The sequence below is a fragment of the Phalangium opilio genome, unplaced genomic scaffold, assembly GCF_054372755.1.
Source record: "Phalangium opilio isolate 3A_F unplaced genomic scaffold, DU_Popi_V2 ptg000013l_1, whole genome shotgun sequence".
NCBI lineage: Eukaryota > Metazoa > Arthropoda > Arachnida > Opiliones > Phalangiidae > Phalangium > Phalangium opilio.
In genome coordinates, this window is record NW_028324148.1 from 9,754,805 (window position 1) to 9,772,582 (window position 17,778).

At 36.9% G+C, this 17,778-nt stretch overlaps 2 protein-coding genes and 1 long non-coding RNA gene across 3 annotated transcripts; 1 reads left to right on the forward strand and 2 right to left on the reverse strand.

Moving 5' to 3' along the window:
• Positions 1-6,498: 6,498 nt before the first annotated feature.
• Positions 6,499-8,061, reverse strand: LOC149708927 (uncharacterized). Its single transcript, XM_089863884.1, has one exon. It carries the CDS (start codon positions 8,059-8,061, stop codon positions 6,499-6,501), a length of 1,563 nt encoding a protein of 520 aa, XP_089720010.1.
• A 42-nt stretch (positions 8,062-8,103) lies between these two features.
• Positions 8,104-8,553, reverse strand: LOC149708928 (uncharacterized). Its single transcript, XR_016380036.1, has 3 exons — positions 8,476-8,553; positions 8,300-8,400; positions 8,104-8,241 (listed from the first exon to the last, which is right to left on the reverse strand). It is a non-coding gene; the product is annotated as an uncharacterized LOC149708928 (long non-coding RNA).
• A 33-nt stretch (positions 8,554-8,586) lies between these two features.
• Positions 8,587-17,533, forward strand: LOC149708929 (vascular endothelial growth factor receptor 1-like). Its single transcript, XM_089863885.1, has 10 exons — positions 8,587-8,607; positions 9,614-9,866; positions 10,127-10,246; positions 10,302-10,485; positions 10,700-10,817; positions 14,284-14,406; positions 14,484-14,554; positions 15,519-15,659; positions 15,738-15,843; positions 16,918-17,533. The coding sequence occupies exons 1-10, from the start codon at positions 8,587-8,589 to the stop codon at positions 17,167-17,169; spliced, it is 1,389 nt and encodes a 462-aa protein (XP_089720011.1). The 3' UTR covers positions 17,170-17,533.
• The last annotated feature ends 245 nt before the right edge of the window (positions 17,534-17,778 follow it).

A 17,778-nucleotide genomic window follows, 5' to 3' on the forward strand; every position in this document is an offset into this window, starting at 1 on the left:
ATGGGAATTGCGAAGGGTCATACTTATATCCTCAACTCACATCTTTAGTCGCTATTCTTTTTGCAGTGCAAGATTTCAAACCTTCAGATCAGTTATTTAAAGATCTCTCAAAATTCGATCGAGGTCCACAGTAGGCTTTGGTTTTGGCTGCACGAAACTAAAATTTGCAGCTTATCAGTTGAGCATTGTTGCACGAGTTACCAAAAAGATAGATAAAGTGACATTGAGGGCCTGGGTATACAAAAACCAATAATTTTAGCTTAAAAATATTAAATTATCACTTAATGTGGTATTCTTATTATCTCCTAGAACTTCTTTTCTTCTATCGTAAAGATTTTTGAGAAAATGGTTTGTTTCTTTGTATGCAATTCCTTTTTCTAGTCACTTGAAACACCGGCGCCACGCCCCGGACAACTTAGCTATACAGTGTGGAAGAGATCAGAGCAACACCTACCTTTGTGGAAAACCCCCAAAACCCCTGACGGACTACTTCAATGCAGTACATTTTTGAGCTCGTACACAGGGTGTGACATGTGTCATTGTATACAAATGAGAACGTGCAACAAGTATCATAGTGAATATCGTTTAATGATACGCACTTTGAAACGTTAAAGACCTACGATTAAGCTTAGGAACTAAGGCATCACACTACAAATTAAAGGGCTGTTTGGTAAACCCATCAGCGTAAATGTTCGATGTGCCTACCGTCGTGGTGTAGGCACTCTTCAAGACGATTGTCCATGCCTTGTATTACGTTTTCTAGCATTTGAGGAGTGATTCGTTCAATTGCGCTTCGAATTCTGGCCGTCAAGTCGTCTACATTTAGAGGTTCTGTTGCAAACACCTTCCCCTTAACATATCCCCATAAGAAGAAATCAAGTGGGGTTAGGTCAGGGGATCTTGCTGGCCACGGAATTGGTCCACCTCTACCGATCCAACAGTTTTTTAAAGTGCTCAGTTAGCCATTGGCGAACATTGACCGCCCAATGTGGTGACGCACCATCCTGCTGGAACCACAGGTAACGCATCACTGCTAATGGTAATGCGTCTATCGCATCACTAAACTCGTGGCTTTGGCCTACTTAGATAAGGAATCCATACGAGGTTACGAAGGTCTGAAATTTCCGCGGCACTGAGAATTCGGCACATTATTCAATCAAACGTACTCGTCGTTACTAGCAGCTTAGTTCGTATAAACGTTGTAAGTCCTGTGTCGTAGACGAATGGCAGCCTACTCCAACCGAGAAAAATTGGACATGACGTTTATTTTGGGTGAATGTCGCTGTAACGTTCAACAAGCGGCATTGCTTTATGCCGAACGCTTCCCAAACCGACGAAGGCCGGTTCGAAGAACCTTCACGAACATTAGAGACAACCTACGAGATTTCGGGAGTTTCGTCGTGCAAGACCGTCAACGTAGAAGAGACCGTATAATTGGTAATCATGATAGGGAAGTCGACATTCTAGCGCGTTTTGAAGCCAATCCTCATACTAGTAGTAGAGCGGTCGGAGAAGAGGTTGGTCTAAGCCATTCAACCGGTCTTGCCATTTTACATCGGCATCACTACCGGCCCTATCATATCCACCTCCATCAAGTCTTAACGGACGATGACTACCTAAGACGTCAAGACTTCTGTCTTACCATGCGCGAGCTAATTGAAGCCGATCCATTGTTCTTAAGAAAGGTTCTGTTTTCTGATGAGGCGACATTTCACAGGGATGGTACGGTAAACCGACATAACTTACATTACTGGACCCAACGAAATCCATACTGGTTACGGCAACATTACCATCAAATTCGATGGAAGATAAATGTTTGGTGTGGCATTCTGGGGAACAGAATCATCGGACCTTTCTTCTTCGAGGACAACATTACTGGTGACAGGTATTTGCACTTCCTGCGCCACGAGTTTAGTGATGCGATAGACGCATTACCATTAGCAGTGATGCGGAACCTGTGGTTCCAGCAGGATGGTGCGCCACCACATTGGGCGGTCAATGTTCGCCAATGGCTAACTGAGCACTTTCCAAACCGTTGGATCGGTAGAGGTGGACCAATTCCGTGGCCAGCAAGATCCCCTGACCTAACCCCACTTGATTTCTTCTTATGGGGATATGTTAAGGGGAAGGTGTTTGCAACAGAACCTTTAAATGTAGACGACTTGAAGGCCAGAATTCAAAGCGCAATTGAACGAATACCTCCTCAAATGCTAGAAAACGTAATACAAGGCATGGAAATCGTCTTGAAGAGTGCCTACACCACGACGGTAGGCACATCGAACATTTACGCTGATGGGTTTACCAAACAGTCCTTTAATTTGTAGTGTGATGCCTTAGTTCCTAAGCTTAATCGTAGGTCTTTAACGTTTCAAAGTGCGTATCATTAAACGATATTCACTATGATACTTGTTGCACGTTCTCATTTGCATACAATGACACATGTCACACCCTGTATACGAGCTCGAAAATGTACTGCAGTGAAGTAGTCCGTCAGGGGTTTTGGGGGTTTTCCACAAAGGTAGGTGTTGCTCTGATCTCTTCCACACTGTATAGTGTGAAACAATAAATTTCTGTATCTGTTATAAGGTACTTTACTTTTCAGATATCGAAGCTGGTTTTGGAATCGTACCTCTGAAAACGAATGCTGTTGAAGGAGATAATATTACCATAGAATGCAGGGCTAATATATTTCACTATTCTAACATCACATTTTCACCTTCTTCGACACATCTCGATGCTGATAGCGTTGGTAATACTATAAGAATCGCAACGTAAAAGAAAAGGTATTTGAAATAAATGTACTGTATTATTATCCACGGGTTTCGCAGTAAGTAATAGATAAAGAGGTTTTAGTTTTGCTTTATTAGCGCCATTAAACCTAACTAGATTTAGTGGTTAGAACAAAAAAGGGTGCCACTTAACATATTCATAATGTTTTACTGCTATAAAAAGACTTACCAGCCTAGAACTATCTTTCCTTTGTTGACTGGTTAACGAGCTTCTTTCGTCGCCGGGGCGGTTAGTGTTGAGAGAGGGCACATGGAGAACACATCAATAGTTCAAAGTGTAATCTGTATTCGTTTAAGAGAATTGAGGTACTTAGTGTGGTGAAACGGAATCAAGCTACTCACACTGTACCAGACTATTTGAGGGCCGTGAAAGCTAAGTGGCCTTTCTTTTGGGGATATTTTTCTTTTAAATTGGTTTTACGATGCGACGTTTAACGGTACTTTGAAGTTGGTTGGACTCGCCTTTCCGTCCAGGGCCCATATATACATACATTACCAATTAAATTAGATAAACATGCAACTGCGATGGATATAATGTTACATAGATGCCATGTCTGAATATTTTACATTTATTTCTGATACCCGTGGTTAAATGTAATCAACCTGTACTAAAAGGCTACGTAATTTTAGAAATGCTTCAAGGCTCCACGAAGTACTCGTTAAGTTCGAGCATTACATTTTACAACATCACGAAGAATTTCAATGAAACTTTAATATGCACTGCCAAGATGTTCGACAGTAGGGAAGTGAAACGAAATAATATTACAATCGCTGTGTCTGCCTTCAAGCCGCAATTTACGTCTGAAAGATACAAGCAAAATATCAAAATCAGCAACCAATTTAGTCAACCCGTTCTCAACTGCTCATCCATTGGCTTACCAGTGCCAGTAACAAAGTGGTTTAAGGACGAGAAAGAAATAAATGTTACGAGTAATTCCACCGTGGAAATCTTCGGAAACGGGCAATTCCTTCGCATTAAGGTGTTGAAGAAGAATGAAGTCTGGGGTCAATATCGTTGCGAAGTGACCAATAGATTGGGATCTGTAAGAAGGTCATTCACCGTCTACTTTGAAGAACAAGTAGCTAAGGGAACTATTGTATGGGCGGTCGCCCTGGCTGTTGGTTTGGCTATCTTGGTTGTAGTTCTTATATGCTGCTTACGAACATTTCAACAAAAAAGGGTAATTCGTGGACAAATTATGAGACCTTTTAAAGGAAAATGTTATAATACTTGTGAACACGTAGAACGATGATGTAGAGAATAACTAATAACTTTGACAAGCTAAGCTAGATTTAGGTTTTACGCGACCTAATCACCAGAGGCAGCGGACTCTCTGGATCCCTTAAAGAAATGGTTCACCCTAGAATTTTTTAATTTTTATTGGAAAGATCATATAAAAGTATTGATATTTAAAATAGGGGATTGTAAAAAAGATTAGGAGGGGAAACAAATAGGGGGGAAGGCACTAAAAAGTGTTTCGTCACGTGGTGCAGCTGCTTTGAACTTTTGAGCAGACGCTCCTTTAGGTCAACTTTAAGAACCAAGGCTGGATTAAAAATATCGTTATGGATTCAAGGTAAGTAATTACTATTTATTATTAAATTTACTATGACCAGAAGTATATAATACTTCTCTTCGAGAGAAGTGTACCACAAAGCGGGGTAAGTGTAACGTCACTCTTCCCAACATCGGATCATTTGGAGCAAGGTTACTAAACCGAATCACATACACGATAAATAGTTCCCTCATCATTACTCTATTAGTGCTTAAATATTTGGTACGACGTGCTTGCGCATTTTTGTCCCACGTCAAGACGAGGTTTGTGGGATGATTGCAGGGGATTTAGTGCCAAACAATTATAGAATTCACCTTACGGTGCGATGCCCATCTGGAGTTTGATAAGCGGGAAAGCAAACTAAAAGGGTGAGCCTGGGAAGAATGACGTTACATAACTAAAGCATTAAGAGGATACAGAGTGTCATCCTTCTTCTATTATCCCCTTCTGCTATGACTGATTAATTAAAAAGTTTATTATATTATGGTTTAGTATTGAAGAAAAAGAAAACTTGGTTCTGCCAAAGGGAAACTGGACAAAACAATTAAAGTTTTTCCCAAAGAAATTCGATGAAGGATGTATTGAGAAACATTTCAATCGCAATAAAGCAAAGAAACATTTTCAAAACGGATACCGCATGTATAAAGCAGGCAAGGTATTAAATGTACAGCTCAGTATTGGTTTAAAAGAAGTTGACTTGGCCATCAACCAGGATTATACACTATTTATCAAAAGTAAAGTACAAGCCTCCTTCACCTTGGCTGCAAAATATGATGTCGCTACTACACTCAGCGGATCTACTGGAATGGTGGAGAGAGGAAAATGTAATTGCAAAGCTGGAAAAGGAGGTGTTTGTATCCATGTGTCTGCTCTCCTCTGGCATCTATTAGATTGCCATCGTGAAGGACTAAAATTTATTCCGGACGATCAAGCATGTACAGAAAAGAAGAGAGTGTGGGGTGTTCCCAATGCCAAGGGTGCCTCACTTACCAAAAAGTTTGAAAATCTAAATTTCGTGCGGCACGTACCTGGTAAATCCAGCGAATCTCTAAAGAAAACAAATGATAAGTTAAAGCTATTCAATTCTCTCCGGGATCATGGTAAAGATCATGATAATGAGAACATGAAATGTAGAATAGAGAAGCTTTGTAACAGGTTTAATAAGGTTCCTAAACGCAAATTCTTGAGTCGAATACAAGAAGAAAATAACTTTATGCCGGAAACAGCAGTTACGGTCGTAGGAGATAAAGAAGTACCGATTGTAGATGTACAAATGGATTTGGCCAGAAGAATACCGTTGCCAGTTCAGATTTTCGACATTCGACAGTGCAATGAAAATTCCCTGCGCAATATTGACGATGCTACAGCTAAAACTTCCTCCGTTCTTAAAATTACACTAGATGCAGCACAATCGTTGGAATGCAAAACAAAAGACCAGTCTAATTGTGAGATGTGGAAAGCAGAGCGACTAGAAAGGATTACTGCTTCCAAATTTGGAGCCGTTTGCAAACGGAAGAAAGAGGCAACTGAAAGCTTTTTAAAAAGTATTACCACAGGTACCGATTTATCCAGAAATAAATACGCCCAAGAAGGACTCAATAACGAGAAAGCCGCTACTGAAAAATACCAAGTGTTACGAGGAAATGTAGAAACATTTTCTGTCGGGTTTTGCGTGAACCCATCTTTGCCAATGTTAGGAGCTTCCCCCGACAGATTGGTATTAGATAAAACAATCGGTCAATATGGACTATTAGAAATAAAAACACTCTCAAAATGTAAATTTGGAAACATTTCTATCAAGGAAGCCGTAGAAAGAAAGGAAGCAACTGCAAAATTTTTAAAACTAGATGAAAACGATTCTTTAACGTGTGATAGGAAACATAATCACTACTTCCAGATACAGGGCCAAATGGGTATTAGTGGCCTTCCATGGTGCGATTTAATCGTCGATTGTGGTGATGACAAACCATTCTTAGAAAGAATAGAATTTAATGAGGATTTTTTTAAAAATGATATGTTGCCAAAATTAACAAATTTTTACGCTAGTCATGTAATACCTTTTCTAAAAAAGTGATATTGTAGAAGCAAAAAGTGATATTTTATTGTTCCTTTAAATAAGGAAAGAGTACTGTCAGTACTGTAAATCTCTTTGATTAAAGTTCACTATTTTCGACTTCGACTAGCGGTTCATTACAAAAATTATGCAAGTATGAACATATTCTCCAAACCTTTTCAAGTTGAGCGTTCATACTATTTGGAAAAAGCGTGTTAAGGAGATGGTATTTTTTTACACTTCTAATGACGCGTTCAACATGAATACGAATGCTAGCTATATCTCTAGTTCTCCTTTCTTCCTCTAAAGAGAGTTGTTTCTTTTTGCCTAGAAATGGTGGGATGTTCAGCCCTACATTTTTATCTTTTAATAAATCTCCAATGGTGAAACCTCGGTCAGCCATTACAGAGTCCCCTGGCTCTAGCAACTGAACAATTCCACTTTGCGCAGTTATCTCAATATCAGACATTCTTCCTGGCGATAGTTTAGAAACAAATGAAACAAAACCATTAGGACAAATTCCAATGAGGCCTTTCGCTGTGTTATGACTCTTGTATGACGACCAGGTGTCGCTTTGTTTAGTATAATCGTTCGGTGTTTGAATAAATAGCTCCGTACAATCTATTATACAACGGGTTGAAGGGTACATTGTTTTAAAAGCATCAGGCATGTCCTCGTTAACCATTTTTCTAGAAGGCCATATTTTAAGCCTTGATAGTCTTTTGTCCAAAAAATCGAACCAGGTAATACACAAGTTTGATACAGTCTTAACAGAAATTTCAAAGCGATACGCCAAATCTTCTTCAAAAAGGCCGACTTTGAGACGGCATAGCACCAAAAATAGCTGTTCTTTAAAATCTAAGGACATTGGTCTTCCTCTGTTATTCTCATCTTTTCTTTGTGTTTTACGCTCGTAACCTCCATTATAATAATAATTTAGATTTGGCAGATCTGGTTCTAAATATTCGTACAAATCGTTAAAATCTTCCATGGATTGAAAGCCTGTGTAAAACTGAAGCATAGAGGAACTCTTGATGTTACGCAGAGAAAAGTTTGTTTTTTTAATATTAACCTGTTCTTTTAATGTTTCAATTTCAAGTTTTAAACTTCTATTTTCAGTAGATAATTTTTCCACATCTTCATTTGCTTTTAATAGTTCCATATTCAGCAATTTAAATGTTTTGGATTCTTCAATTAGTTGATGGATTTGTTTTTCAGAACAGGTTTTTTGCTCTTTCAGGACAAAGTTCTCATGCGTGAGACTAGCCATTTTATCAAACATTGACTCCAACGTATAGATTGTCCCTTGCTGCTTTATAATTTTTCTTCTTAGCTCCCCATAGTCTTGATTAAGGCTATAATTGTGGTCTTCAGTCGACTCTGTTATCGTAGATCTTTGACCACCAGTAGCAATTTCTCCGGGAAGGCTTAGATTAACTAATGAACACACATTTGTTTCTATGTTTGGTGGTGAGATTTCAACATAGTTTGAAACGTTAATGAATCTTTCTGGTACTAGGTCATATTTGTGAGAACTCTCATCATTGTGGTAAAAATATTTTGGCATCTTGTCCCCGTACGTTTTCCGTCCATTCTGGTTGAAATGACGACCACATACAGACTGATGTTTTGACCCCAAATTCTTCTTACAGGCGTGCTCCATGGTCTTTTCCCGGAAGCAGTATTTGCAACAGCTTCTGTGTTGGTTAATATTATACTAACCCATTCTCTACGAAGAGCGTCATCCCGGGGAAAGGGGGAAAAAGTAACATTCGGGTTTTTATATGTAGAAGAAAAGCAACCCGGAACGCAGCATCTACGTCCACCAGCTCTTTTAGACATTCTATAGTAAAAATTAAAATTATTTGTGTGCAAATTTTTGTTTTCAAAATGAGTGTTACCTTAAACCTTGCTTGAACTCCCTTGGAGAGAAGAGAGTGTATGAAAAGGGAAATCAAAGTCTCTTTGCAACTTTACTACTTTAGCCTTCTTATAATTGGATCTTTTATTTATAAAAAATGAACATCAATGTAATGCAAACGTACTTCATAATGCACGTAGTAAAAGAAAAACTCACCTTCAGTAAGTTCAGTTTTAAATTAAAACGTTTAATTATCTGCAGCGCACAAATCCATATCCACAAAATAAAGTTTTCAGTTAGGCCTTGTCCCGCCAAAAAAAAAAGATTATGGGCGGGGGAGGGGGTGTAGTAGGACGTTTTAAATATGTCCAGCCTTCTTTTGAAAGTTATCTGGCAGTACTGAAAACACTTTCACATGACCTCTTTCTTTTTTACAATCCCCTATTGGAACCATATATTTATCCACAATATTAAGGAAGATATGAGCGTGTAACGTAATACACTGGCCCCTTCGCGTTCGGCCATACTGTGAGGTGCCTTTCTGTATTTTCAAAAATTTCGCCAATTTCCTAGTCTAAAATCTTATTGGCTCTTGCTCACCCTCTGTTGGCCAATAATATAACTTTAAAAAGAGTGAGACGATCCAGAAAACGAAACTGAAGGGAACGTTTCTAGCAGCAGACTACGTTTAAAACGAGCTATCTTACTGGCGGAGTGTATGAGCCAATCATCGTTTGGACTAACACGTCACACAACATACAAAGAAGCTTCATTACAGGGGTCATTGGCGGCGCCCATATTAGTTAATTAATGGTATTTAATTGAAAAGCTGGAATCGTAATTAAAAAGTAAAACCCGGATCTTTGCACTTACGCTACTTATAAATATATCAAGGAGAAAAAAAGTAGGCTTGTCTATTCCTTTAAGTTAGCAGATTTAACTTTGACAAGTCTAGGTTCAAAGTCTCAGAAGTTCGAGTATGATCGTGTACACTTTTCAGAATATGAAATATCCTTACCGTCTATAGTCAGGATATGTGTATCTCAGACCACCTTAGCATTAAAGTCACGCAAGTCTCTGTTCTGATCTGGTTAATGATTGAACATGAACTAAATAGGTTTTGCCAAAAAAGTAGTGAATGTACTTCTTTGAGTTGTAGGTTTCCCTATACTTATGATCAGACGCACTTGGTCGACACTACGTTCTTTATTATGATATTTAACATTGTGTTTTCTTTATGTTATAAAGTGCGCTTGATCTTAAACGTGATCAACTGAACATCGTGCGGTGGGAAAGTATTATAGCATTTTCCAGTTAAGATAATTAACTGAAACTAAGGAATACTAAATTTTAGGCCGGAAAAGCGGAATTGAAGGCTCTATTTGAAGAGCTAAATAACTTGAATCAATTGGATAAAGTCGATCCAAACCGTCCCTTAGACGAACAAGTTGAATACCTTCCTTATGATAAAAAATGGGAATTTAACGAGAAAAGATTAAAATTTGGTGAGATTTTGGGGGAAGGTGCATTTGGGAAAGTTGTGAAGGCGGAAGCAATTGGCATAGCCGGTGATGAAACTGATATAGTAGCTGTTAAAACCACGAAAGGTATGTATTACGCATTTAACGACACTGGCATATTGGCGAAAAAATATCACTTCCTAATAGGGAGTGGGCAAAGGGGTGAAAATCTCCCCTACTAAACGTCAGACCCTCACTTAGCCAATCATGAGCCTTTTCCCACTAGCCTTTCACTCTGTGAACTTTTCCGCCATTCTGGTAGAAAGGGGAGGAGCCATCTTATGCCACACCTCTCTGGCTGTTCCCTATACATCCTTCGGGGGCTCATTTAGTAATTCTTTTATCAGATCAAGCAACTATTTCTCAAATGAAACTTCTGATTTCGGAACTGAAAATACTAATGCATTTGGGACCACATTTAAATATAGCCAATCTAATGGGTGCCGTAACGAAAAATATCGTAAATGGTAAACGTATTCTGTAGCTTACGATCCAAATGTATAAAAAACCATTTTATTTTAGGTGAATTAATGATTATAGTGGAATATTGTCGTTTCGGAAATCTTCGAAATTTCTTAATTGAAGCAAAAAATAAATTTGTTAACCTGATAAATCCGGAAACCGGTTTAATTGATCTTAAAATGAACAAAGAAGAGGATACGACAAGTCAGGAAGTTCAAAATGAAAACACTGACAGTGATGGCGGGTAATACTAATGTCCTGTCTATAAAAAACTGGGTTTAAACGGAAACCTGTTCCCCTTAGCTAACACCGTGTGTTAAGTTCGGGTTGGATTTGGATTAGGGTTAGGTTAAGGCTGGGTTCAGTTTAGATTAGGTTAGGTTCGATTCAAAGAGGGATCCAGTTGTCGTCTTCTGTCCATGAAAATTAAACTTATATTATTAAAAATTAAATTACAGACTTATAAGCTCGGCAAATCCATATATCTATGTTGAAATGAAACCCTTATCGTCAACTGATCTGTTAAGTTATAGTTATCAAGTTGCAAGAGGCATGAACTTCCTTGCATCAAAAAAGGTAATTTCATTATTTTTTTCTGATAATATGGAGCGCTATAGAAACAAGATAATGCTTATGAAATGACACTTTCCATCTGAATTGAACATATTGTTTAAACTAATTAACGGAACAGTAAATTTTTAAGGAATTGCTGCATTGTGATAAACTTTCATATAGATTATAAGCAGCGAAGGGACGAATAGAGTCACCCATCCATCGTTATTTAGTCTGGAGGATAACTGTCGATTTTTAATAAAATCATGCACTTTTTCAAGAAAGCATGAAACTTGGTATAAAGTTAGTTTGAAGTATATTAAGTCAATTAAAGATTGGAGGCATTCCGTATCTCTGTTGTGACAGCCGTGACAAGCCGTCAAAGCGGCCGTGAAATTGTAAACTCACCTAACATCATTTTAGGTAGCACCCCTCGAGATACGCAGCCTTCGAGCTATAGAGAAAATGTAGGGGTCGTGTATAAAGCAAAAATCTCTCCGATTCGTAGGAGCTCAGTAAGGAATGAAAGAAATTTTCAATAGAAAATCAAACCACGCGCTACAAAATGAAAAAATTACTTAATTCTTAACTGCTATTATTGAACATTTTAAAATAACAATTTGGCAACATAATTAAAGGCATAATTTCGTATAAGCACAACTCCAAGTAACACCTGTTACTATTATTAATAAAAATAGTTAACCATAAATATTATTAGAGTTGTAAACAACTTTTTTTTAATCATTCATATGTAAAACCCTCTATGGTTTAAATGAATTCCATTTTCATAGCAGTAAACACAATAGGAAAAAAGTTACGTCCAATAAAAGAAACCCTCCTTATACATGAAAGCCAATATGAAGTCTTATCTAAGAGAGCTACCGCTCTCTTAGAATTATTGAACATTTTAAAGTAACAATTTCGCAACATTTAAGAATAAACAACTGTCAACATTTTAAGTAATAATTTGAGAATATTTTAATTATTCTTCACATTTTAAAGACTGAAAAATATTTTTATGATACAGGCATTCAGAAATTCGGTATCCCAATACTGCTAATTTATGCTTGTTAAGTTGTAAAGATCTGAAAATTCATGGCAAATTTTGGTATTGTGGTGATAGAATGGAATTTTTTCTGGTTTTTTGGGTTATTTACTGGGTTTTAGTGATCTTTTGCATGACAAAAAATATTAGGACTTCATATCATAGTTGTTTAGTGCAGAGCGTGGTTCACGTTAAGTTACCGGAATTTTTCTTTTATAAAATTATATTTTAGTTCCCGTCATAAAGATCGCTTACGGTAGTTAAATCCAAGTTAAATTATACTTCGGCTTAATTATGAACAGGTTCGTGTTAGTGAAAGACGATTCTCTAAATTTAAAAGGAAACGAAGAAACCAAGATAAACTAGGAAATTTGCTTCTTATGTAAAAAATACCACTTAAAAACTGACTTACCAAGCGGGCCATATTTGGGGGCAGGTACCTGTCGGATGGAACAAAATATAAAGCCAAAATGGGTTATTTGAGTATGAACCTTGTTTGTTGGATGGCCTTGCCGCCAGCAGGTGATGTGTGCAGAGAAATAATTAAGTGCGGTTGCGTCAAAGGCTGTCGAGGTAATTGTAAATATCAGAAAGCGAATCTACCGTGCACTGCGCTTTGTAAATGTGGAGGGTGCCTAGAGTTGTGAAGCGCTAATTATTTAAAGAGCCATAGACTTCTCTATCTTTAAACATAATTTGTTTATAAATTTTGGAATACATTTAAACCATAGAGGATTTTACACATGAATGATTAAAAACTCTAATTATGTTGCAAAATTATGACTCTAATCATGTTGCGAAATTATGACTCTAATTATGTTGCGAAATTATGACTCTAATTATGTTGCGAAATTATGACTCTAATTATGTTGCGAAATTATGACTCTAATTATGTTGCGAAATTATGACTCTAATTATGTTGCGAAATTATGACTCTAATTATGTTGCGAAATTATGACTCTAATTATGTTGCGAAATTATGACTCTAATTATGTTACGAAATTATCACTCTAATTATGTTGCGAAATTATCACTCTAATTATGTTGCGAAATTATGACTCTAATTATGTTGCGAAATTATGACTCTAATTATGTTGCGAAATTATGACTCTAATTATGTTGCGAAATTATGACTCTAATTATGTTGCGAAATTATGACTCTAATTATGTTGCGAAATTATGACTCTAATTATGTTGCGAAATTAATTACTCTAATTATGTTGCGAAATTATGACTCTAATTATGGTGCGAAATTATGACTAATTATGGTGCGAAACTGTTACTTTAAAATGTTCAATAATTCTAAGAGAGCGGTTGGCTTTCATGTGTAAGGAGGGTTTATTTTATTGGAAGTAACTTTTTTCCTATTGTGTTTACTGCTATGAAAATCATTGGAATACATTTAAACCATACACATTTACACATACACATTTACACATGAATGATTAAAAAAATGTTTACAACTCTAATAATATTTATGGTTAAATATTTTTATTAATAATAGTAACAGGTGATACTTGGAGTTGTGCTTATACGAAATTATGCCTTTAATTATGTTGCCAAATTGTTATTTTAAAATGTTCAATAATAGCAGTTAAAAATTAAGTAATTTTTTTCATTTTGTAGCGCGTAGTTTGATTTTCTATTGAAAATTTCTTTCATTCCTTACTGAGCTCCTACGAATCCGAAAGATTTTTGCTTTATACACGACCCCTACATTTTCTCTATAGCTCGAAGGCTGTGTATCTCGAGGGGTGCTACCTAAAATGATGTTAGGTGAGTTTACAATTTCACGGCCGCTTTGACGGCTTGTCACGGCTGTCACAACAGAGATACGGAATGCCTCCAATCTTTAATTGACTTAATATACTTCAAACTAACTTTATACCAAGTTTCATGCTTTCTTGAAAAAGTGCACGATTATTTCAGCTATCCTCCAGACTAATTATTGAAATCGTTTTAAAGCAAGTCTCGGCTGTGGTTTAGTTTAAGGAAATGCCACTTGATGCTCCCATAGTCGAGGGGTGGAGTTGACTGGCCCGTTAAGCTTTGCTCCGCCCTCATGAACGAGTTCTGATTGGTTCCTACCTTTGGCAAGGTAAAATTAGTTTGTAAAAGATTAGCCAGCATGATAGGGGAGCCGCAATAGCCGACATTTGCTTTAAGCGTACGGACCTTAATCAGTTAGAAAAGTTTTCTCATATCTACCAACCATTTTTAAAGATGGTCACGGATTCAATAAACACTTCTTAATGTGTATCGTTTCTGGCAATTGCACTTTCTTAGGCGAAGTGCTTTTGACTGAGCTTTGATTATCATTCAGTCAGGAGATTTACATAGATTATTTTATAAATGTTTCGTGTTCATCACTATACAACCATGCCTACGGTTCCTTAACTCTATGTTAATTAATAAAATAGAGAATAAACTAAACGATGATTTCAGATATTGCACCGTGATTTAGCGGCGAGAAATGTACTTTTATCAGGAAATAACATTGTCAAGATATGCGATTTTGGTCTGGCGAAGGATGTCTACCAGAATAATTATTATAAACTACAAGGAAATGTAAATTTCTGTTATTATTACAGTAATATAACGAATATATTTCATTCTTGTAAAAAATTCATAATTTAACACTTCAGGGTCCGCTGCCTATCAAATGGATTGCCCTGGAATCGCTCGAGAAAAAGATATTCACTGTTCAAAGTGACGTGTATGTTTATCTTTATAACTTTCTACGAATATGAGGGATTAATTTAAATTCAAACCTTAACGTCTGGAACTAGCCTCCATCCGTTGCGCGTTTCTTCATTATTTCATATGAAACGTTTCAGCCATGATGACCATTACTAAGTTCGTTAAATTTGTCCTGCTTTAAGATTAGTCTAGTATATTAAATTGGCTCAGTATTCAAACAGATATTTTGAGTTATACAATACACCATTGATATGTATAAATACTAACCCAGCACGGATTCCAATCTCTTACCTTCCACAAGGCCATCTCAGTATCTCTTACCGCCCGCTGAGGAGAGAAAAATATGATTTATAGCCCTCCCATCCCCACTTTGTGAGTGAGAGGAGAGGGAAATTCGTATTTGTTCTCTTTGCGCATGGGCAAAATTTTAAACTTACCACTCAGGATTCTCCAAAGAGTGTTAGTTCATTTCCCCACATGACCTAGACTTGAAGGAGAGAGGAATGGGGTGGAAACCCCCATACCAATAGAGTTGCCTCTGTACCCCCACCTACGGCACCGAAGTCCTCCCACCATCCTCAGCGGTTAGGTAGGGTCGTACCAGAATAGAAGCTAGTTCTCATACAAATAAAATGGCGCTACGCGGCAGCACTTAGCAATCGCCTACCGAACGGTGGGGGCGTGCGCGAAGTACACTGGGAGAGATACAGTGACGCAGGTCGCCCATCATCATTTCCAATCCATCTCACCTCCCTTATCCCTGACCTAGATCATACAACTCCATTTAGAGCCACCTCACATCCGCGGATGTACCGCATATTTGGTGGCCAGTCTATTGACATAGTTTGACAATCCATAATGCATTAGTATTTAATTTATTTATTCAAATTAATGGCCACACAGTGATTAATATTAGCTGTACGGATTCAAATTTTGATTTCTAACATTTCAAAATGTTGGATTCTTACTTTATTCATCAGTTGGTCTTATGGTATCTTCATATGGGAATTGTTCTCATTGGGAGGAGATCCATATCCGGGCATGAATATCGACGAATTTTTTCTAAACAAGTTGCAAAGTGGCTACAGAATGGAAAAACCACAGTACGCTCCAAAAAACATGTGAGATTCATTTACTTTCTGATGCCAATTTTCACTTAATATAGAGTATGTAGATTATAATATTCCGGTTAATTTCAGATACAACATAATGTTGCAATGTTGGGCCCAAGCCCCAGAAGACAGACCGACCTTTGAAAAACTAGAAAACCTATTTGGAGATATAATTCAAGTGACCCATCACGACGTAATTAATTTAATACCATTAATAGCTAATAGTGCTTTAAACCAAACGCATGTAGTTGCCCTCAGTCTCGGAAACGCTTATACTTAGTTCTTGTGATGTTGTGCTTATATTTTAATTCCGAGTTTTGGGCAGGAATTTTACAAAAAAGGAAATTTGGTATCACCTGAACTTCCTGAAGTACATAATACTTCTCTTCGACAGAAGTGTACCACAAAGCGGGATAATTGTAACATGATTCTTCCCAACATCAGAACATTGGAAGCAAGATTGGTAAACCAAATAACATAAGCGATAAATAGTTCCCTCATCATTGCTCTATTAGCGCTAAACTGTTTGCCAAGGCACGCTTGTGGATTTTTGTCCCATGTCAAGACGAGGTTTGTGGGTTGATAGCTGAGGATTTTTTACCAAACAGTTATAGAATTCAATCCACGGTGCGATGCCCATCTGAAGTTTGATGAGCCGGAGAGAGAATAAAAAAGAATCATGTTACATAACTAAAGTATTAAGAGGATACAGAGTGTCATCCTACTTTTACTATCCCCTTCTGGTGTCACGTACCGTCAAAGTCCTTTCATTTAAAGTCATATCTAATGTAATTGGATCCACAAAAAAAGATGTTACGTCTAGGTGGTCAAACACACCTCTAATTTACCTCTGACATTCGAAAAAGATCTTTTCTGTTTTTTTAACGTTCTCGGGTTATGTGGGTTCATTATTTCTACGTCTAAGTAACCTAATATGAATTTTTAGCAAAATATAAGTAATACGATTTACTAGCAAAATTTAAGTAATATGATTATGAGTAGAGCTCGGCATTATCTATCCATTATCCACGTTATTTTATCTTTATCCATACTCGATAATTATCCACAAAACTTGCATGATAAATCGTATTATAATCCACAACTTTGTTTATAAATAATCGGTTATCCAACCAATTTTAGGATAATGGATAGAAAATGCCGAGCTCCAATTATTAGCAATTTTTAACTTATATTTGTTAAGAATTAGCTGGCAAATGATTTACTTGATCTATAACGAGTATTTATTGTTTTTGCTTTTATTCACCAGGCGTATATGCAGTTGGAAACTGAGTATGTTAAAATGAGCCAAGTTGAGAATTGCTTTGAATCGACATTATTAGAGAAGCAGGAAAACGATATGGGATATCTAAAAATGGGTAAAGGGGCCCAAGGATATGGAGAATTAACATCAGGGCCTTCTTCTATTGATGAATCTAAAACTGAACCAGAAGCCAAAGATGAAATTGAAATGATTAGGTTTAATGAAACTGGCAACGAAATAAAAATGGGAAAAAAGTGAGCTGTACCAGAATATTTAAGAATTTTTTAAAAACTTCATGTATTTAGTGAAATGTTTGTCACAAAAAACTTCACGTATTTAGTGAAACGTTTGTCACAAAAACTTCATGTAAAAGGTTTGTCACAAAGAATTTCATGTATTTAGTGAAATGTTTGTCGCAAAAAACTTCGTGTATTTAGTCAATTAGTGAAATGTTTGTCACCAAAAACTTCATGTATTTAGTCACTTAGTGAAATGTTTGTTACAAAAAACTTCATGTATTTAGTCACTTAGTGAAATGTTTGTCACAAATAACTTCATGTATTTAGTCACTTTGTGAAATGTTTGTTACAAAAAACTTCATGTATTTAGTCACTTAGTGAAATGTTTGTCACAAATAACTTCATGTATTTAGTGAAATGTTTGTCACAAAAAATTCATGTATTTAGTGAAATGTCTGTCACAAAAATATGTGACTGTTTCTAACTCTACAGTATAGGGAGCTAACAGTTCTGACTCTGAAACGTTACACCCTTCTATCTCTTACTGGAGTTTCATTCCCCCTAATGATTGGAAACAGCATTCTACGCGCAAAAATGCCAACCAGAGGGGGGCTGCGTGACATCAGAC

Coding starts and splice junctions, on each gene's coding strand:
- LOC149708927 (XM_089863884.1), bottom strand. CDS start 8,061: ATGGAGCACGCCTGTAAGAAGAATTTGGGGTCAAAACATCAGTCTGTA.
- LOC149708929 (XM_089863885.1), top strand. CDS start 8,587: ATGGGCGGGGGAGGGGGTGTA. Junction 8,608..9,613: donor TGGGCGGGGGAGGGGGTGTA/GTAGGACGTTTT, acceptor ACTAAATTTTAG/GCCGGAAAAGCGGAATTGAA. Junction 10,247..10,301: donor AACGAAAAATATCGTAAATG/GTAAACGTATTC, acceptor ATTTTATTTTAG/GTGAATTAATGATTATAGTG.